General features: G+C 32.7%; 1 protein-coding gene across 12 annotated transcripts in view; it reads left to right on the forward strand.

The window, feature by feature from the left end:
* The window catches only part of trdn (triadin), a 100,166-nt gene that overhangs the window by 61,811 nt on the left and 15,539 nt on the right, over window positions 1–22,816 (forward strand). For 9 of the 12 annotated variants that reach the window (XM_056481006.1, XM_056481002.1, XM_056481001.1 and 6 more), the window contains 21 exons: window positions 2,256–2,318; window positions 5,379–5,474; window positions 7,064–7,090; window positions 8,106–8,132; window positions 9,171–9,215; window positions 9,363–9,407; window positions 9,524–9,565; window positions 11,605–11,661; window positions 11,805–11,858; window positions 12,119–12,166; window positions 13,861–13,911; window positions 14,006–14,053; window positions 14,165–14,212; window positions 14,312–14,359; window positions 14,438–14,473; window positions 14,550–14,597; window positions 14,825–14,872; window positions 16,585–16,623; window positions 17,091–17,129; window positions 18,749–18,808; window positions 20,783–20,827. In XM_056481006.1, the coding sequence (XP_056336981.1) occupies window positions 2,256–2,318; window positions 5,379–5,474; window positions 7,064–7,090; window positions 8,106–8,132; window positions 9,171–9,215; window positions 9,363–9,407; window positions 9,524–9,565; window positions 11,605–11,661; window positions 11,805–11,858; window positions 12,119–12,166; window positions 13,861–13,911; window positions 14,006–14,053; window positions 14,165–14,212; window positions 14,312–14,359; window positions 14,438–14,473; window positions 14,550–14,597; window positions 14,825–14,872; window positions 16,585–16,623; window positions 17,091–17,129; window positions 18,749–18,808; window positions 20,783–20,827 (1,014 nt within the window). The remainder of the gene's footprint in view (window positions 1–2,255; window positions 2,319–5,378; window positions 5,475–7,063; window positions 7,091–8,105; window positions 8,133–9,170; window positions 9,216–9,362; window positions 9,408–9,523; window positions 9,566–11,604; window positions 11,662–11,804; window positions 11,859–12,118; window positions 12,167–13,860; window positions 13,912–14,005; window positions 14,054–14,164; window positions 14,213–14,311; window positions 14,360–14,437; window positions 14,474–14,549; window positions 14,598–14,824; window positions 14,873–16,584; window positions 16,624–17,090; window positions 17,130–18,748; window positions 18,809–20,782; window positions 20,828–22,816) is intronic. The other 3 variants (XM_056481005.1, XM_056481007.1, XM_056481010.1) reach the window with 3 other exon arrangements.

The following is a 22,816-nucleotide window of genomic DNA, read 5'->3' on the forward strand; positions in this document are numbered from 1 at the left end:
TCAGTCTCCTGCTGTTTGTGCAATAGAACATATTAAAAATGTATGTCAAGTTTGTGGCAATTCATACGCAATGAATTTAAAATGGCTCATGCAGATCTCAAGCTGACCACTGCTTTTATGAGCTGAAGTCATTCCTTTGTGGTTCTGCCTTGACTTAGAACTTCTATCAGATAGTTATGCTAATGTTAAAATGCTATAACATTTTAAGCAGTGCTAGCAATGTGCTAAAAACTAGTAACAATAGATGCATACATATGCAAGCTATATTTTAAAAATGTTAGCATCTTGTTAACAATTGTTTTCCTAATGTGCTAAAACATGTAAGCAACTATATGGTAAATATATATGCTAGCAACTTGTTACACAATAAAGAAAAACAGACATGTTCTAATAAAATCGATTGTCCTGGCAATTCCTAACTGCAATGTGGTATAAATATTAGCATCTTGCAATCAAAACATGCTATAAATATGCTAAAACATGTAAACAACTAATTTCAGCCTAATAAATGCTTACAGCGTGTTACACATAAATAAGTCAAAACTGTTCTAAAATCAACTAGTGAAAAAAGTGAAAAATGGCCTAGGACATGTTAGCCACTTGTTAATGTTTAAAACATGCTGGAAATGCTAGCATCATGTTAAAACTTAACCACAAATTTGATATGCTAACAGCGTAGAAATTTATCTAAACCCGTTTCAAACTTCAACATTCTGAAACTAACAGATCTTCTCATGTCAACATCAACATGTTGCCTCACCAAATTAGCTTTCATTTATAACAAAAATATGTGCATGTTAAAAATGCATATGACATTGCTATCAATGTTTTTTTCAAACCTGCAGTAAATGTGCTGAAACATGTAAGCAATTAAATTAAGGCTAATATATACTAGCAACTTGTTACACACATAACAAGATAAGTAAAAATATTCTAAAAATCAAATGGCTAGTGAAAAATAGCCTAGGACACGTTAACCACTTGTTAATGCTCAAAACATACTAAAAATACCAGCATCATGTTAAAACATAACTGAAAGTTAACAGCCATGCTACTAATTTGATAAAACATGCTTAGCAATTTATCTGTAACTATTTCAAACTTCAACATTCTAAAACTTACAGATTTATCATGCCAACATCAATGTTTGCCTCACCAAATTAGCTTTCATTTATAACAAAAATATGTATAATAACAAAAATACATAAAAATATGTAAAAATGCTATAAACATAGAACAATGTGTTAGAAATGGTAGTAACATATTAAATAAAATATTAGCATTTTCATAACAATGTTTTTGCTAAAACATGTAAACAACTAAATTAAGGCTAATAGATGCTAGCAACTTGTTACACATATATACGAAGATAAGCAAAAATGTGCTAAAATCAACTGGCTAGTGAAAACTAGGACACATTAACCACTTGTCAAGGCTTAAAACATGCTAAAAACGTTAGCATTATGTTAAAGCATAACTGAAAGTTACTGAAATATTAAAATTACCATGCTAAAAATTTGCTAAAACATGCTAGCAACTTAGCAATCTATGTTTCCCACACCAAACTAGCATTCATCTTATACAAAAATGTGCACACGATATAAATTGATTGTGAAATGTTCATTATGCATATTGTGTGCCCACTCGTATACAAGTATTAGTTTGTTTTTTTTAATCCCACCTGTCTCATATTCCAAAATATTACAGGGTTTTGTTTTGCTGATCTTTTTTCAATGACAAGGTTAACTTAAATAGATTTGGCTTGTTTTGATTTCACTACTTGGTACTTTAGTTCTTTAAAACGTTGTGCTCTGCAGAAAATTACAGCAATAACATCAACCCGTTCCATTTACTGCAGAGTGCAGGCCAGAAAAACACGAATCTCTGCCCTGCCTGCAGGCAAGCAGCAGATACTCTGTCATTCCTCTATCAAGAACATCATTAGATATGTTTCACACAACAGAATAAATCCCTGCTGAGAGAAAGAAGCCTGCTGGTAGGGGAGAGAGAGAGCGAAAATGTGGGACTTGAAGAGATCCATTTTGACCCATGGGGTTGTGAACAGTCTCCACCGAAAGCACAAACAAACTACAAAAAAAAACAAGATCTGAACATCAAAGTTTGCGTTCAGTCGATGTGTCTGTGTGTGTGTGTTTGTGTGTAAGCTAGTACACGTCTGTGTCTTTTGTCTCTCTATTTTCTTTCTGGGCTATAAGACTCACCTTTTGTTTTGTTTGTTATATTTCTTAAAACAGCCACAGCCGAGGAGGTGAAAGAAGCAGCAGCTGAGAAACCTGTGGCAGAGGCTGAAAAAGAAGGTCAGTATACAATTAGTAAATGTTACGGTTTTACAAATTTTCTTTTCTTCTTAGTTTGAAACATGGATTTTTTTAGCTTTCTCTAAATTAAGAAAGTAACACGTTTAATTTGCTGTCATTTTACATTTATTTATACATTTTTTACATTTGTATTTATACATTTTTGGTTTTATTAGTTAATATTAGTTGAGCATGTTAATATTAGTTATATTAGTTAATATTAGTTGAATGAAAGAGTAAATAAAAAATCTTATTTATTGGATTATTAGGACTGTCTTAGTCCTGGCACTTTAAAATAACAAACACAGTACATCTCTCTAGATTTAGGCTAAAACACTGCTTCATATTTATTTACTTTATTTGTGTAAATATGCATGTTTGTACTTTCATTTTAGTTGTCTTTTATTTCTTTAATTTATTTTTCAAAATTAATCTTCATTGCACTTAGGTTTACAATGATAATAACGCTTGTTTACAAGTTTTTATTGATTAATGAAGGAATTATAATGCTTTGTTTCATTATTTCATCTTCATTTACAAGTACCAGGGTATTTTTAGCTACTTGTACATTTCTGTTCGTTTGTATCCGCACAGTCGCAAACTGCTGTTACACCTAAAAACACGTTCTTAATACCCAAGTGCCGTGGCGGTAATCATCCTTTTGAAGTGTCACCCACTGTATTTACAACATGATCTCATGGCAATTTGTAACTTTGTGATCTAGGGGCTAATTCGTATGAATTTGTACAATCTCAAATGTACAAACATTTTGGTGCGGTTTGCTTATTCCCAAATAATGATTGGGTTAAGGAGCAGGATTGGGTGTCACACCTCCTTTTTAAATTGAACATTTTCGTACAACTGAACTCGTATGAATTAGCCACTAAACTGACAAAACGTAAAATAGTTACGTTTCCTCGTAAGATCAGGCTGGTATTTACTAACATGAACCAAAAATGAATACATTTATTGTTGGAATATCTAGCCAATTCTAGCCAATTTCGTCAGTTTAGTGGCTAACTCGTACAAATTCGAGTTCAGTCGTATGAAAATGTACAATTTTAAAAAGGAGGCGTGGCACCAAACCGTCATTTAGGGATAAGCAAATCGTACTAAATTGAGTTACGAATTGCCGTGAGATTGTGTTGGTTAGTTCATGTAAACTCATGCTCCATTAGCTAACAATCAGAACTTTAGAATTTAATAACGCATTAGTAAATATTGAACTATGCTTAATAAACGCTGTACAAGTATTGTTCATTATTTGTTCATGTTAGGTAAGTGTGACCAAATTTTTGTATCTTATTTTATTTTTGTTTTGTTTAAAAAACTTATTACCACTCAAACTGTGTTAGTAAAATAATGATAGTTACTTTAAATGCAAGTAATACATTAAATGCTAGGGTTGACACAATACTGGAATTAAGTACAAATCGCTACTGAAATTTTACAAACGTCAGTTTCCTGCGAATATTTGAGCGCTATTAAGCACGTTTTTAAACAGCGCTAATTTGCCATTGTGTTCACATACTCAACAGAAATGACTGTGATTGGCCTTGAAGGTCATCAGTTCACCGAACTTACCGCTGTTTTATGGAGTGTAACCACAGATACAGAGACACTGGAGCATTTTAAAGTCCCGTCAATCAGCTGGTTTGTCTATAAGCTGACATACGAGTGATCTGCTGATAAATCACGGCTTTAAAACGCTCCAGAGCTCTAGTGTCAAATGTTAGCAGGAAATGGACGTTTTTAAAATGTCAGTATTGATTAGTACCCAATTCCAGTATCGTGCAAGCCTAGTAGACAAGTGTTTTTTTTATATATATAAATATTTTGTTTATATAATGTTATTTTTAATGTAATTTATACTTCGTTTTGTCGTTCCATTTAAAATTTAGCTCATTTGCTCCTGAAAGTTTTCAATTTCCAGTTTGTTTGCACTGAAAATAGTGACAGTGTTATTAAATGCAAATAAACAGGGCGATATCAGCATAGACAGTGCCCAGTCACACTAAACTCTAAATATTGTTTTAATGCAAAAAGAAAAAAAAAACTGATAAGACTTTAAAAAAAATGTAAACAAAAGCAATGAAGTTCCAATGGCAAATCAAAGTCATAGGTTATTACCCCTATTTTAAAGCATTCACTTGCCCTGCTGATCTTAATCAGGAAAGAGTAAATGCATTTTATTAGCTAATAAACTTCTGCATCAAAGGTCAGTGAGAAAACAAAGGAAGAAAGAACGGCGTCCTGTTTTAATAACACAGATCATGTACTCGGCTGCAGGGTTGACTGATATCAAAAATGGCATTAGCATTTTAGGTTAAAGGCATTTTGAATGACACCTCCCTGTAATTCCCCGCGAGCATGTAAGCAACACAATCAAAACCGACTTTCTGAATTTCAATACAATTATTATTCAAAGAGACTTCTTGAAATCCGTGCATGCAGCCGCTAAAACACATTTCGGCCAATATCTTTAGATGATTGTTAATCTCCATTTTGTTTGGTGAGCATGTCAACTTTTTTTTTATTTTCAGCCTGCTTCCTTCATGTTGTATTAATCCAATCTCTTTACCGATGGGGTTGGCATTTAATCAAAAATTGTCACATTAATTCTGACAAATTTATGCAATCCGAACTTATAATGAAGGTGTCATATTTGTATCCCTGTGATTTACCACCACCACTTTAAAAATTAATTTTAGTAATAACATTTTGATTTATGGACGTAAAACCTGGCAATGGCCTCCGATGGCATAAGCACATTATGGGTTTTAAAGATAATGACATCAATATATAAGCTGTAGAAGACATTTATCACTGTGTTTAGCTGCCAGTGTGATCTTTATCATCCTGTGTTGATTTAAACGAGGCTAATCTAATACATCTCTCATTAGACTGTGTATTTTTTTTCGTTTACATCAAAATAATTTTCATATGTAATAGATTGAGGGCAGATTTCTTTTTGGTATTGACTGTTCTAGCAAAAATAAAAGGAAATGAATCACTGTAGTCAATGACAACACTCACTGTTTTGCATTTGTTTGTCTCTAGACAAGCAAAAAGAGCCCTCTACCTGTCCTTGCATGCATTCACAAATACATAAAGAGCCTCAGAAAGCCCAAGACAGTAAACCAAAAGAAGAAAAAGGTATTTGATATTGACTTGCAAGGTCAATATCATGCATGTTGTTTTAAAATAAAATTTAAGAGCCTGGCCGCATTTTCGATTTTTCTGAATAACACAGTCATCCCACAGCAAATCGTAATGTACTGTAGTCAGAGTCATGCCAGTATCTTTGTGGATTCTGTTCTAATAAATACTGTGTTTTCTCCATGCAAGAATAACTAACCAAGAGGCATTTTATACTGTGTTCATGCTATGAATGGCATGCTAAAATTTTTTATAATTGACTGGAGAATGATGTGTATCTAAAACCTAAATGAAAGAAAAGGCAAGTGTGCGCATGAAAAGATGGTGAACTGTCCATACTCTACACTCAATTCATTACTTTTTTTGCTGTTTATTCAAAGTGCTATTTAAATGACCTGATAAATCACAATTTTTACATTGTTTTGGGACAACTTAATTATTTTACGTTCAATCCTCTTAAATTTGTAAACACAATTAAGGCAACTTAACCTACTTGTGTTCGGACAACATGAATGTATTGTGTGGAAGATTGGATTTTTTCCTCGCAGTGTATATGCATAAAACATGCATGGAACATGACCCATTTGGTTAGTTTCTGTGAGTTTAACTTTACACATACTTTAACTGCACAGTAAAACCTAACAGTGAAAATTATTAAATGAAATAAGTCAGTTTATCCTACAATTTTTATAAAAAGTTACTTTGAATTAATGAAAGAGTTTTGGTAACACATGAACTAATATATCAGAAATCTCAGAAAGAGTATTGTTTTCAGAACCTTGTTGAATCAAAGACATAAGCCAGTTGTGAAAGCAAAAGGAGGCCCAATTCAATACTAACAAGGTGTATCTAATAAAGTGGCCAGGGTTTTACAATAACAGTTAGTTGGATTCAAATAATGGAATATGGAAGAATAAAAAGACTGTACTGTTGTACTGTAAAGTTTGAATTTTGCAGATCTTTCTAACCATGCTTGAATTACTATACTGCACTTTAACTAACACTTTAACTGCACTGAAACTAAAGTGTTGTATATTAAACTTGTCCTCTTGTAAAGGTCCCGTGAAAGTTTTTTTTTTTAGACGTTAGTATCAGTAACTTAGTCTTAAGGATATCTATAAGCTAGTGTCCTCCAAAACAGTGACAAAATTTGCATTTAGATCATATAAACACTGAAAGCTTGCAATTTGTCAATTCCACCTACAGTAAATAGATCCATTTTTTTGGACATCACCTCATATTTCAATTTCTCATAAAATTTTCTGATCAATCAAATGCTCTCTAGTACCTGACATGTCCTATCTCGTTCAAGACGCTTCTCATTTGTGTTTCATTTGTGCATTTGAGCTTAACCACTCTCACTGGCAGAGCTGTAATAAAAAGAAATGATATTTGCTGTTTTTTTAAAGCGGAGTGGCTAATATATGTCCTGACATGTCTTCATGTTTCAGTTTAGATTGTCAAACATAAAATAACAAAATGGAGAGTTCAAAGCACTTCACGGGACCTTCAGCAGTCAGTTTTGTGCATCCAAATTCACCATCTAGTGTAATATTAAAATGAAGCACTACTCCTTTTTCTTTCAGCTGAACCTGACAGAGTGAAGAAAAGAGGTATTTGTAGTACAGAAAAGGCTGCAGCTATACTGCAATTGTTTGTAACACATTTACTGACCGTTAAAAAAAGACAATAACAATATTGTAGTAGTGTATGATTCATTTTTTAGAGTAATTAGGATTATGCCAGGCCATGTAAATACAACAGCTTTAAAAGGATAGTTCACCCAAAAAAAGGAAAACTTACTCACTATTTACTTGCCCTCAAGTGGTTTCAAACTCTTATGCTTTTTTTTTTTCAACTGAACCTTTAAGAGGAGATATTTCAAAGAAAGCTGGAAACCGGTAACCATCCACCTCCATAGTAGGAAAAAAAATAATAAAATAAAAAAATACGTTGGAAGTCAGTGGTTACAGGTTTGTAGCTTTCTTCCAAATATCTCCCTTTGTGTTCAACAGAAGATAAAAATAAATTAAAACAAATTAATTAAAATAAAAAAAATGTAAGTAGAAGTATAAATGAGTTGATTTCCTAGTAGCAACCCACATATTTAGACATTATATAGTCATAGATATGAAGCCATAGAATTTTATAGGCTTTTATTAGTTCTATGACTAAGTTAATATCACTTAACTAGTATTTTAAATACTATATGTCTATTTTTTGCTCATGCAAGCTTAAATTAATGGAATTATATCCTTTAATATCCGCCATAGCCTATAATAATACACTCATCTGTTTGAAAGTACATCACTGAGGATTTTATTTCAGTAAACTGCTCTGTTTTTTTCCTCACACTTGCAGCAGTTTTGGCAAACACAAGAGTGCCCCCTAGTGCATATCTGTTAGTCTAGGTTTTATTTTTTCAAAAAAAAAACCAACCATTAAAACATACATTTCCATATTAAGCCTGGGAAGTATAATGATTGCTGAATCATATGGCAAATGTTTTTTGTTTTTTTTTACAGAAACAGCGCACAGCATCAGTAATTTAGTCATTACAAATGAAAGTTTAAACTCTAAACAAAGCAGTTGAGGCTGATTTACATCTAACTGTTTTTCATTTCACAGCTAAAAGAGTCACCATAGAGCGCAAAAGTATGTGAAGTATTGTTTTGCTGGATTGAAGCTGGTTTAGCTCAAGGCAACTGTCAAGTTCTACATGCAAACTGCTTGCTTTAACAACACAGCTCTCAACAAGCCTGTGCAAACTATATCAACTATAAGTAGTCAGACTAATACATTGATAAAGCATATTTGTGTATGCTTTAAAAACTTGTTAGTAAATTGGTTAGAGGCTTACCCAAAAGCATTATTAACCACGCAAGATGCAGGTTTAGCAAATGCAAATGCATATTATTTATTTAATTATAAAGTATATATACATTTTAATTGTCCTCTAAGGCTTTTGATTAAATGCTCTCATTATTTCAGTTATATACTACATATACATAAACTATATAAAACATATACAGTTAAAGGCAAAATTTTTAGCCCTTCAGTGAAATTTGAATTCTTTCTCAAATTTCCCAAAGTGCTATTTGAGCAAATTTTATTTTTCAAAACAGTTTTATATATAGTATTTTATATTAAATTTATTACTTTAGTTATTTATACGAATACATAATTTATATTGTCTTTGCCAGGATGAAAGTTCATTATATTTTTCTAGATACTATGAAAGTACATACTATTTTGCAAGATACAGCAGTTCAGCAAGTATACAAATAGTATTCAAGTGCTATGGTAATATTTAACTAAGACAATTAGGTTAGGCAAGGTTAATTAGGAAAGTTAAGAGCAGTTTGTTCTGTAGCCAATCCAAAACAAAAAAAATATACATAATTACAGTGGCTAATAATATTGACCTTAAAATCATTTTAAAAATAATTTAACAGATTATATTCCAGCCAAACTAAATAATAATAATAATAATAATAATAATAATAATAATAACAATAATAATAACAAATATTATAGAAAATACTGTGAAAAATGCCCTTACTTTGTTAAATATTGCTTAATATAAAAAAATATTTAAAAAAATGTATTTTTATATAGTAATAAGGACTAATAATTTTGCCTTCAACTGTATAATATATATCTGAAAACTAATTTTATATTTGAATAATATAGAAGCTGACACCAAGAAAAGGGAGACTCTGCTTAAACAGAGAAAAGGTATCCATCAGCTCCTTCAGTCTTATGGTTTTCACTCATATTAAAATCTGCAAAGAACAAACCTATTTTAAATATAGATGTGTGATGTATTTGTATAACCATGTTTTCTTTTTCTTTTCTATTTTACCTCCTCACTAACATCATCAGAAAAAGAGGCTCCAGTAAGAACAAGACTAGAAAAAGCAAAGAAAGGTACAAGAACAAAGCGTTCCTGCTTATTTTTATCATCCTCCCCTGAAAGACATGTTTCAAACAATACGGAGTGAATGATGAATATCACAGGCTCAAGTTTGCTCTCTGATCCACAGCTCCAAAAGCAAAGGCAGCAGCTGTCAACATACCCAAAAAGAGTAAGTAAATCCACATGATCTGATCATGCTTTAACAAAAAAGGAATAGTTCATAAGTAAATATACTTTTTTTAATCCTTATGAGATGTTTTTTCTTCATGAACATTAAAGGAGATAATTTAATAAATGTTCTGAAATGCTCTTTTCCTTATAAAACATTATTGTTAACCATCACACTAAAAAAACGCACACAAAAAAAGAATAATGAAATGACCAAAAGTGATGCACACAAATAAATGCTGTCTGCAGTTTGCCGCTTGTTCAAACTACTTATCTTAAGCTGAGCTGAAACAACACAATTCCTGAGTTTTTTTGTTTTTTCGATTGTGTGGAACCCAGCTTTTTTGTGTGTTTTTTTTTTTTTTTTACAAATTGGATATTTTCACAATATTTGCCTTGAGGAATATGCTATACACAGCACAAAATAAAGGAATAAAGGCATAAAGGCACAAATAAATAAATAAATAAATAAATAAATCCAACAAAGCTGGTTAAGGCATTTTAATAACAATATTACTTGGCAAAAAAGGCAATCTGTAGTCTAGACTTTTAAAAATTATATATGGAAAACCCCATGAAAACAAATGTTTTTATGCTACTTTAAAGGTGCAGTATGTAAGTGTGACACCCAGTGGTGAACTAAGTATTGCATTCCTGGACCAAAACAAGCGCAGGTTGCCAGATTGAAGACCGAAAGGAGTCTGAAAATCGAGCCTAATAGCTGATTTAAGGCTAATTTAAACTTAAAAGCAATGGCATGCTATAGAAGGAATATTTTCCATATTAAAATGAGTTTTTGTCCCAAGCAACACCTCGATTTGATATATTAGAAACGTCTTCTATTTCTTGCAGCTGAACAACAGGATAAACTATGATCACCTAAGGTACACCTCATGTGCTTTTGTCAGTGTTAAATGCTAGTAATGTGAGTTTGAATGCCATTTTACAATACATTTATTGCCATACAACTGAAAGCAGCAGCAGATAGTTCACCTCAGATGTGCTTGGAGGACAAAGGGGAAAGCTTACAAGCCTAGGAACACCATCCCAACTGTAAAGTATGGGGGTGGTAGCATCATGTTGTGGGGCTGTTTTGCTGCAGGAGGGACTGGTCCACTTCACAGCATAGATGGCATCATGAAGAAAGAAAATTATGTAGAAATACTGAAGCAACATTTCAAGATATCAGCCAGGAAATTAAAACTTGGCCACAAATGGGTCTTCCAAACAGACCATGACCCTAAGCATACTGCCAATATAGTTAAAATGTGCTTTAAGGACAACAGACTGAATGTTTTGTAGTGACCATCACAAAGCCCTGATCTCAATCCTATAGAAAATTAGTGGGCAGAGTTGAAAAAACGTCTGACTCAGTTACACCAATTCTGTCAGGAGGAATGGGCCAAAATCTCTGCAAACTATTGTGAGAAGCTTGTGAAAGGATACCCAAAACATTTCACCAAAGTTATACAGTTTAAAAGCAAAGCTAAAAAATACCAAGGAAATGCTTGTAAACGTTTGGCTGTCTAGAAATAAAAAAAATTCTCTCATTATTCTGGCATTTAGCACATGTAAATCATTAAGGTAATCCTAACGGACCTATAATAGTAAACGTTTAGTATGATTTACCATCAGACATTTAAGAAAAAATGGTTGTGTTCCTTTTTTAGAGTGTATGTAAACTTCTGGTTTCAACTGTACATATAATTGAAATAAATATGTTTGAATAAATGAACCAAAAATATACAGAACATTTCCACAATTTGTGCATGTTATTTATTTATTTATTTGACATTTAGTGGAGCCTGACAAGCCCAAGTCACTATAAAATTCCATTGCATGAGAAAGAAGATCATGAAATCCTGTTCAAAATTTCCTTTTGTGTTCTACTGAAGACATTTTTGATCAACATGAGGATGGGTAAATTATGACAGATTTTTCTTCTTTTTTTGTGGGTGAACTATTCCTTGAAGTTGATGTTTTAAAATTCAGTTTGATCTAAGAATATGACAGCAGTGCTTTCTTTTCTCCTAATAACAGGATTCAGACCCTCAGAGGACATGGAAGTGTCAGCTGCTCCAGCTCCGATACAGGAGCGTAAGTGCAACTCATAGCCTTGAGCCTTTTTATTATTACACTGCATTACGTTCATATAATGCGACACGACAGCAGCAATAAGAAGAAATCTACAATCAGTCTGCTGTAACTCTGAATCTTTCTGTCACAACTCTATACACCAGTTCCTATGTGCCGACCAACGCCTGTGTACTGCCCAGCGCCCCCTGGCTGGTATGGTGAGTAATGCAGTCACCTAGAATCACTATGCACTCAGAAAATGACTTGTTTAAACTACTTAAGAATAGTGTTGTTTCAACTAATTTTTAATAAGTTCATTTTGGTGCAACTTAATTTTTTTATTTTCAACCCAACATAACCACAATCAATTTGTGTTGGGACAAAATGAAGGAATTGTGTGGAACCCAGTTATTGTAAACAGTGTGTACTGTAATTTTAAAGCATCCTTTAATACCTTGACATGTATTTAATCCTACAGTTCATCATATAGTTACCAGTAGCCCATTGCCACCATCGGCTATTCCAGGTATCCAAAACTACTTTAATTCAAACGTATTCATCAAGATACTCGTTGTGTGTTTTTGCTAACTCAGTTATGTAGTAGGGCTGCACGATATTGGAAAAAACTGACATTGCATTATTTTCATTCACTGCAATATATATTGCAATATAAATGCCATTTCCAAAGATGACTTAAAAAGCTTCATAAAAAGATTCATAATTTCAGCTTGATTCTGTAGGGGAGCATATCTGCATAAAATATCATTAAAAATGACAATCAAAGTTAAATGCAACAGAGAAAATATGCAAATTAACAATGATTTATGATTTTCTGCATGAGTCAAACAGTTTTCAGAAGTAGAAATTAAATAATTACTGTATAATAATAATAATAATAATAATAATAATAATAACACTGTATCATTTTAATTGTGTAAATAAATATATAATGTACAATTAATATTTACACTGCAAACATTTATAGTGCCCAAATGGCTTAAATTTACTTTAAATTCTTACAGTCAGGTCTTAAAAACTTTCACTCTATGTCTCATCAACTATAATCTCAACTACATTGCAGATCCCTGCGATGTGACTATTTCGGACTCGAACATTGCAATATCGATGCTAAACGATATATTGTGCAGTAGTGGTGTGAACCTACACTGGTGTCACGGTTCGGTTACGATCATCATGCCATTGATTCGGTTCAATTCGATATCTCTGTGCATCACGGTGCATTGATGATGCTTTCCATAAACAATTTTATATTTTAACTCACAGCACAATAATTCTTGTGTTAAAATGTGTCATTTATAAATACATTTCTGTGTATTTGTAATACAATTTTGTCCTTTAATACAAGCAGTCAGATATATGAACTGTACCTTTAATTTTACCTGCTCAAATAAAACACACTTTTTGAATGTATCAAACAAAACTAAAAGTACATGCAGTGAACAACATGAGCATTTACAGCAAATAAACAAATGTAAATATTTTCCCGCTTGGTTTTTAAACATTGTCGAGCGAGTTGTTAAACACCTATGATTGGTCACGCACTCTGGGCTGTGATTGGCTCAATGCTCTGGCGCTATAAGTGAAGCCGCGGTCACACTGGACTTTTCTCCCCATAGACTTCCATTAATACTCACGCGACTGCATCAGACCGGAAACGCAAGCTCGTGCGACAAGTTTTTCAGTTCAAGCTAGGTGAACTCTTACCAGTAAAATCGCATGACCGCGTAAGACCAATCGAAGATGAAAACATGACCTCTCTGTACAGAAATTTTAAATATGGACCAATCACCCGATTTTTTAAATGTCTAATCATCTTGTTTAATCCCGCCCCGATCACAGTTGATCCATGATAGACGCGGTGGAGAAAACTCCCTCTGCAGACACGCTCGTGTCTGGGTCGCTGTAACAGCCGAGAGGAGAGGAAACGTTTGCAGAGTTTCTGGGTTTTTTAAGTAGTTGGAGCATTTTAATTACTCGTGCTTGCCTCCCTAGCCATAGTAAACTACAGCAATATAGCATATACGAGATAAATGATGTCAGTACGTAATAATCGGTTAGGATCTATTACTAAACCAATACATAAAAAACAATTAACTTTGGCAACCCTTATTGTGAAGCCCTATTATGTAGTGCCACAAAATCTAATTAGTCACAGAATGACATGTTTTTTAACATTACAGTTTTCCATGTGTTTTTCAGAATCCGAAATTCCCATTTTAACAACTCATCAAGCTCCCACTATATTGAAAGGTGCTTGTCTCATAACGTATTTGGGATTTTATTCTATTCGTGACAATTATTTGCTTTTTTAACTTAATGTAATTTAATGTTTTGTTTACTTAAGAACCAGAAGATGCAAAGGAAAAGCCTAAACAAGCTGCTAAAAAGAAAGGTATTTCTCATGAATGGCACTGGTGATATGAATGGGATGTATTTTATTTTCTAGAAGTTATATGTGTTAACAACCCAGAGACAAAAATTTACCTCTTACTTCCAATTTCAGAACCAGCTCCTTCGAAAGAAAAAGTTAAAGCAGCTCCAGCGAAAAAAGGTGAGAACTCATTTAAAAATCAAAGGAAATATCTGAAACAAATCATGTTGGAGATTATTATTTTTTAATAATTGCTTGTTTGCACTGTTTGTGATCAAGAACCCACAGTTACTAAACCTAAAGTAAAACCTACAGTGGCAAAGAAAGGTAAGGACAATTGAAAAATGGCCAAAATTCCATTTTAGATCTATTTTCATACTAAATAAATCATTTTTTGTGCCTAAGAGCCAATAGCTGTGAAAGCGAAGCCTAAAAAGACAGGTAATTATGGTTCAGGAACTGGTTTAGCTGTAGTTTTATATTAATGAGATATAACTTATAATTTATTCTTTTGCAGAGCGAGTGATCACTAAAGAAAGGGCAAAACCTTCCTCTACTAAGAGAGGTACATTTTTATGTTGGGTATTATATATTTTACATACACGCTTCATATTGTCATACATATTAATGCATTTATCTATTTATTTATTTACACCATCATTAATAAAGTTTACTAATTGATGCAAATGATTGCTTAAATGAACTAAAATGGACTTAAAATCACAATTACCACCAATTTAGTTGTGAAACATTTTTTAAAAATCATTAATATTTGTTCTCTATCCTCTTTAGAGCCAGCAGTAACAAGGAAGGCAAAAGTTACAGCAACAAAATACAAAGGTAATCTTATATACTAATTACACAGTATATTTAGTATTCATTATTCAAGCTAATATATTAACTTTACATACTTAAACCTAAAAGGGGTTCTATTTTGCCATTTTCTTATTGCATAATATCAGGTGTACCCAAAATGTCTCTGTGAACTCAAAATATTTCAAATATAATTTGGTAACACAATAATGCTCCATTAGTTACTGTAAGTTAATGTTTTTATTAAACATTGAACAAAACATTTATGACAATTTATTAGATAGATTAAGTTCATTGTTAAATTAAAAGATGTTCATTAAGTTTAAATAGAGATGTTCATTGTTCTTGTTGTCACAGTGCATTAATGTTAATAAGCGCAACTTTTTTTTTATTTTCAACATTTTATGAATGCATTAGTAAATGTTGAACTATAATTAAAATGCTGTGCAAGTACTGTTAATTCATGTTAATAAATAAATTAACACTGAATAATGGACATCATTGTAAAGTGTTACCAATAATTTATTATATCATGCTATAAATGTTTCTGAGTGTAGGCAAAAATCTCTTTGTTTTTTAATGCAAATTAGCTGCTTTTCCCTGTCCCCATTGCAAAAAAGGGTGGAGCCTTTAGGGTGATCTCATGTCTCGGTTACTCCAGCAAAAAATATCAAATTTGTGTTCGCTTTAAACCCTTTTCATGTTAAAATCTATTTTTCTGTTATACAATAATATACATATATACAATTACATATTTAATTTTCTAAAAGCAGATGAGTGAAGTGATCACACAGAAAGTGCAACTTTTAGTAGTATTTTAAGGTTATTTTCTATGTTAACAGTCAAACATGCACAAGGTTATGTCAAAAGCACACAAACGACACAGGCTGTGAATAATGTTATGAATTATTTTGATTATGCTGGTGAATGTAAACAGCTGCAGAAGACTGTATCAGTATTAGATCTGTGAAACAGCATCTATTGAAAATGAAAACAACACTTACTAATGCAACTCAAACAAGCCTCGCTTACTTGGATGAAAATGATTTAAATTCTGGATATTGTATAGTGCATTTTCAGACAAAAACTCAGGACTCTGAAGGAGCTCAGAAATAGTGCTTACTGATATAGAGAATTACTCCCTTTGGAGTAGATACTTTGTAACTTTGTTTTTCATACTCAAACAGCATCACTTAAAAATAAAGGAAGTTGAAAGTCTAAAAACAAAACATAATAGGGACCTTTTAAAGTAAAAAAAAAGGAACAACTTGCTTTTTTTATTAGCTCCTATATACGACTCACAGAAAGAGCTTCAACTGAGTATTTAGAAACTGGTAACAGCTATAAATATTTCACACTAGATGATATTTGCCTCGCTTCTATAGGCAAGTGCCTGTTAGCCACCCTGTGGCAATGTCATAAAGTTTTCTGCCTCACTGTTTTATAAAGTGCTGGACATAAAAACAGCACCACAGAGTTTTGCTGAGAGTACAGTTTAGCCATCCCTCCTACTTCTTTTACCTTCAGCTAAATTCTGCATTGCTCCTCTACTTCTGTGCAGATGAAAACAATTATTTACTTTAGCATTTCTCAATATGCCATTTGGTTTGATTCCACAAAATCCCTGAAACATCATTAGGTAAAATCCAGTCTTATGAAACTTGTCCTTAAGTAAAGTTTGGATATTGATAAATATAATTAATGCCATAATACATTCTTTTTTGTGCCTACATGTGAAGAAGAAAAATCTGCAAAGGTAGTCAAGCCCACTGCAGAGAGTAAGTTTTTTTTATTTTATATTATCAGATCTCCTGTTGCTCATATTTAAGCGTTTCAGATATAAAGAACCCCCTAATATAATATTTTAATCAGTTGATATTTTATACTCTTATCTGATATATACTGTAATAGCTAGGCATTTCAGTTGTAACCAGCAAGTACAGGAATAAAAAAGTGGTACAGAGTTTTTGCCAAGAGTACAGTTTAGCGATCCCTCCTACTTCTTTTACCTTTAGTTGAATTCTGGATTGCTTCTCAACACTTCTGTAGATTTCTGAAGGGCAGATGAAAACAACTGTTTACTTTAACATTTCTCAATATGCTATTTGGTTTGATACCACAAAATCTCTGAAACATCATTAGATAAAATCCAGTCTTATGAAACTTGTCCTCAAGAAGCGAAGTTTGGATATTGATAAATATAATAAATGTCATAATACATTCTTTTTTGTGTCTACATGTGAAGAAGAAAAATCTGCAAAGGTATTGAAGCCCACTGCAGAGGGTAAGTTAATTTATTTTATATTTTCAGATCTACTGATGCTCATATTTAGGCGTTTCCGATATAAAGAACCCCCTCACTTAATATTTTAATCTGTTGATAATTTATACTTTTCTTTAATGTATACTGTAATAGCTAGTCATTTCAGTTGTAACCAGCAAGTACAGGGATAAATAAGGGGATAAAACAGTGATGTTTAAAATTGCATTTAGCTCCAAAATTAAAATGTTAAAATATCGACCCAATAACTTTTAAATAGGCCTTAAATGTCAAGTAAAATCAAAGTGGTGCAAAAAGTGACAACCAGCAGTGATAAGTGCATTTTCAATTAGTAATTTTAACTAAAGGTCATGTGTTTTTGTGATGTCTTTATGCAAGATTAAAAGCAAAAACAGTTAAAATTTAATTTCAAAAATTTTCTCATATTTAATAAGGGTGTCAATAATTATAAACACAATTTTATGCATGCATGTACAGTGCATCTGGACAGTATTCATAGCGCTTCACTTTTTCCACATTTTTAATAATGACAATGTGAATAAAGATTTTTTGAAATGGTTGCAAATGTATTAAAAAAATAAAAAAATCTGAAAAGTCACAAGTACATAAGTATTCACAGCCTTTGCTGTGAAGCTCTAAATTGAGCTCAGGAACATTCTGTTTCCTCTGATCATTCTTGAGATGTTTCAGCAGCTTAATTGGAGTTCATCTGTGGTAAATTCTGTTGATTGGACATGATTTGAAAAGGCATACACCTGTCTATTTAAGGTCCCAGGGTTGACAGTGCATGTCAAAGCACAAACCAAGCATGAAGACAAAAAAATTGTCTGTAGACCTCCGAGACAGGATTGTCTCGATGCACAATGCTGGGGAAGGTTACAGGAAAATTTCTGCTGCTCTGAAAGTTTCAATGAGCACAGTGACCTCCATCATCCATAAGTGGAAGACGTTTGGAACCACCAGGACTCTTCCTGAAGCTGGCCGACCGGGGGGGAAGGGTTTTAGTCAAAGACGTGATCTCTGTTGTCTGAGCTTCAGCATTCTTCTGTGGAGAGAGGAGAACCTTACAGAAGGACAACCGTCTGTGTAGCAATCCACCAAGCAGGCCTGAATGGTAGAGTGGCAAGACGGAAGCCACTCCCCACCTGCAATTTGCCAAAAGGCATCTAAAGGACTCTCAGACCATAAGAAACAAAATGCTATGCTCTGAAGAGACTAAAATTGAACTCTTTGGAGTGAATGCCAGTCATTACATTCGAAGAAAACCAGGCACCGCTTATCACTAGGCTAATACCATCCCTACAGTGAAGCATGGTGGTGGCAGCATCATGCTGTGGGGATGTTTTTCAGCAGCAGTGACTGGAATTCCTTCATTTTTATTGAATTTGCAACAATTTAAAAAAATCTGTTTTCACATTGTCATTATGGGGTATTGCGTGTAGAATTTTGATTAAATTAATGAATTTAATCCATTTTGAAATAAAGCTGTAACATAAAATGTGGAAAAAGTGAAGCGCTATGAATACTTTCCGGATGCACTGTATGTAATGTATGTATGTACATATTAGCAGTGTCTTAATGTATAATAGCATCAGTGTAATATATTTATGTTTGATCACTAGTTAAGAAGAAGTCTACATCAATGCCTAAAGCCAAACAAGCCATTAAAGAAAAAGTTGCAGGTAAGTTTAATGACTATTTCAATCAAAAAGACTGAAAGACTGATAAAAGAGACAAAAATTTTCATGGCAAACAAGACTGAAATTTGATCTACAGGAGGTTTCTACAATAATGTATTCTCAAAGAAGGACATTTTCAACTAAAAATTTAGAAAATTGTTTTTTTTTTCATGAATTTCCCAGTGTTCCCATTGTTATGTGAATACTGGTACATGATTTCCTTGTTTTTGTAAAAGCGTCGGGAACTAACTACATAGATCACTATAAGGTGGATCAAGCTAGGGCTGCACAATATATAGTTTAAGCATTGATATTGCAATGTGCACATCTGCAATGGTCACATCGCATGATCTTCAATGTCAAGTATGGGTTATTGTTGACCAGGAGTTTAACCATTGTGGATTTAAAGTTTATAATTTGCATTAGTTTTTTTTCTGTTAAACATATCAAGTTAGTTTAAAGCATTCAGCCACAAGAAATAATAACATTTGTAGCTAATAGTGAAGGCTGCCAAGCGTCATTTTACATTAGATTTTGAAATATTTGTGTCCAATGCCAATAAAGCCTCATTCACACTACGAGCAACTCGCAGCGGCAAAGCGTTTGCAGCAGGTTGCCACCCAGAGCAACAGGTAGCTACAAAGTCGTGAAAGAGGCATTAGACTTAGCAGAAAAAAGTAGCAGATAAAGCATTTTTTTTTACTATTTTTTCCCCTAAAAATCTGGTTTAAACTTGAATTTAACTAGTTAATAATAATTCCTGCAAATGCACTCCATCACCCTAACCATTTTGGAATAATGAATTCTGCTCAAATGGAGATATTCAATCCATCTGCACTGCAAAAAAATGCTTTACTTGCTTGGATTTTTTGTCTTGTTTCTAGTCCACATATCTAAAAATTCGTATATATTGTAACTAAGCCTTTTCTAGACAAGCAAAGAGTTTTGTCTTGTTTTCAGAAATAATATTCCAATATTAGGTTAGTTTTTCCTTAGAACAAGCAAAATAATCCACCAATGGGGTAAGCAAAATAATCTTGTTTTTCCATTTGACATAAGATTATTTTTCTTACCCCATTGGCAGCTTAATTTGCTTGTTTTAGAGAAAAACTACTACTAGAAAATGAATTTTTAGATATTTGGACTAGAAACAAGACAAAAAGTTTAAGTAAGGAAAAACATTTTTGCAGTGTGGTGAAATATATTTCATATCGCAATTTATACAGTTGAAGTCAGAATTATTAAACCCCCTGAATTATTAGCCCCCCCCCCCCCCTGTTTATCTTTTACCCTAATTTCTGTTTAATGGAGAGAAGATTTTTTTCAACACATTTCTATGTATAATAGTTTTAATAACTCATCTCTAATAACTGATTTATTTAATCTTTGCCATGATGACAGTACATAATATTTGACTAGATATTTTAAAAAAATTAAAAACTGCTTTTATTCTAGCCTTCTCTAACTTTCTCCAGAAGAAAAAAATATTATCAGACATACTGTGAACATTTCCTTGCTGTTAAACATCATTTGGGAAATATTTAAAATAGAAAAATCAAAGGGGGGCTAATAATCAAGTGTAATCAAGTAAACTTCGTGTATTTCAGAAAAACAAAATAATGCAATGTGATTTTTTCCCCAATATTGTACAGCTCTAGATCAAGCCACCAAAAAAAAGAAATTAAAATTGACTCCAGTTACCACAAGAAAATTGTATCTGTCAAGAAGTATAAATAAATTCATGACAGAATTTCTCGATTTTTATGACAAAAAGTGCATTGACTGTGTAATCACATAACTGAACATGTGTTTCTGACACAAAGATTAGAAATAACTATGATTTTAAACATGACTTAAGACTTAGCATGAACACCTGAAGTGCGATATTTATGTAGGCGTCACATTCAAGTGTAAATGTGAACGCATGGTAGATTGAAAGAACTTAATGTGACAAGTCCTATTTTCCATTACTTCCAGAAAAACCTGAACCTGCTGAGAAGAAAACATCTGAAGAAACCAAAGGTAGGAACAAAGTACAGTATTGCTCTAGTTTCTAACTATGTAGGCTGTGCAATGATAAGATAAGCCAGCCAAAAAAGCAAAAGCCTGTCAATTTTTATTTACCCTAACAAAACACACAAAGATGAACTCAAGAAATGGAGAATGTTTTTTTTAACAGTGTAACCATTTCATTTCAAACATCTGACTCAAGAATTTTTGTTTGGCGGTTAATTCATATTATATTATATTATATTATATTATATTATATTATATTATATTATATTATATTATATTATATTATATTATATTATATTATATTATATTATATTATATTATATTATATTCCATTACACATAAAGAAACGATTGAATCTTGTGTCACAATGCTCATTTGTCCTTTACGACTACCCACGACACCCTACGTCAAGGAAATCGTGCCGAAATCGTGTGATCTGACCGGGGCTTTATAACTAGCCAATTGAGTGAGCAAACTTTCGTTCTGCCCAATCAGAATTGTGCAACTGAACTATGCCAATTAAAAAAAAGAAAACAATCAGGAAAGCGCGGACAAGTGGGATTACGGCGTCTGCTGCTTCAGAAGCATTAATAGACTAATTAATATTAAAGAAAAACAGCATTGGTAATATGGTAATATTTTGGTTTCAAAGACACAGACACAGAACAAAAACAGGTAATTTGTAAAAGCTGCCACAGAACTGTTGCCACAGCTTACAGATTATTGAGCTGAAGCTTGAATTAAATTAAAATAATCTTGAAGCTTGAATTAAATCGTAAATCAAATCAAAATATCTGTACAGATAGTGTACACGCGATTTGAAGCGGAGCGAAAGTCTGGGTTATGGGTGCGTGTTTGAACAGACATATACACATAATAACAACATCTAAAGATGTCGATCATGGTATGTTTTTTTTTTCGAACACAACTAAAACTGTCCTAAATGATCATAAAAACTTAGGAAAGCAATCAAATGCTTTCATTATAGATCTGTGCATTTTTAAAGTGACACCTCTGTTAATATAATCAATCGAAAAATCTAAATAAATGAGAAATTCATTCAGTGCTCTTTAATCAGAATGTGTAAGCTATACAGTGTAGAAAAGATGGTGGGCATATCCCTATATTTTCACATCTCAATGTTGACAGGTATGCTGTTTACTTAGTGTAACCACAGAGACAGGGACCCTGGAGTGTTTCAAAGTCATTAGCTGGTTTGTCTATAAGCTGACATGCGAGCGATCCGCTGATGAATTGCAGCTTTAAAACGCTCCAGTGTCCCTGTATCTGTGGTTACACTCAGTTAACAGCAGTGAGTTTGGTGAACTGATGAGCTTCACGGCCAATCAGTCATTTCTGTTGAACATGTGAACACAATGGAAAATCAGCACTGTTTAAGAACGTGCTCAGTAGCGCTCAAATGTCAGCAGGAAATGGACGTTTTTAAAATTTCAGTATCGATTGGTATCGAATTTCAGTATAGTGCAAACTTATTTTGAAATGTGGCTAAATAATCCCAATATAATTCTAAACTATAATCCTAACTCAACATTGCAGACCCTCCAATTTGACTATTGCGAATGCACACATTGTGATATCAATGCTGAAACAATATATTGTGCAGTCCTAGTTTTTATAACTAATTTATTTTGTCTTTGCCATGATGACAACACATACTAATTTACTAGTTATTTTACAAGACACAAGTATTCACCTTATAATGCAATTTAAAGGCTTAACTGAGTTAATTAGGTATATTAGGCAAGCCACTGGACAACAATGGTTTGTTCTGTGGATACAATGAAATATTATTTCTTAAGGAGCTAACAAGCTGTTTTTTTCTTCATTTTTTATTACATACAACATTTATTCAAAAAATTCCTGATTTTAAATAAATGCAACTGTTAGCTCAGAAATGTGTAAAAGACTAACTCTAAAAAGTGTGATTAGCTATTTGGAAATTGCTTATGATGAGCTTTCCAAATCAGTCACTTC

This window comes from Danio aesculapii, chromosome 20 (genome assembly GCF_903798145.1).
Source record: "Danio aesculapii chromosome 20, fDanAes4.1, whole genome shotgun sequence".
Classification (NCBI taxonomy): Eukaryota; Metazoa; Chordata; class Actinopteri; order Cypriniformes; family Danionidae; genus Danio; species Danio aesculapii.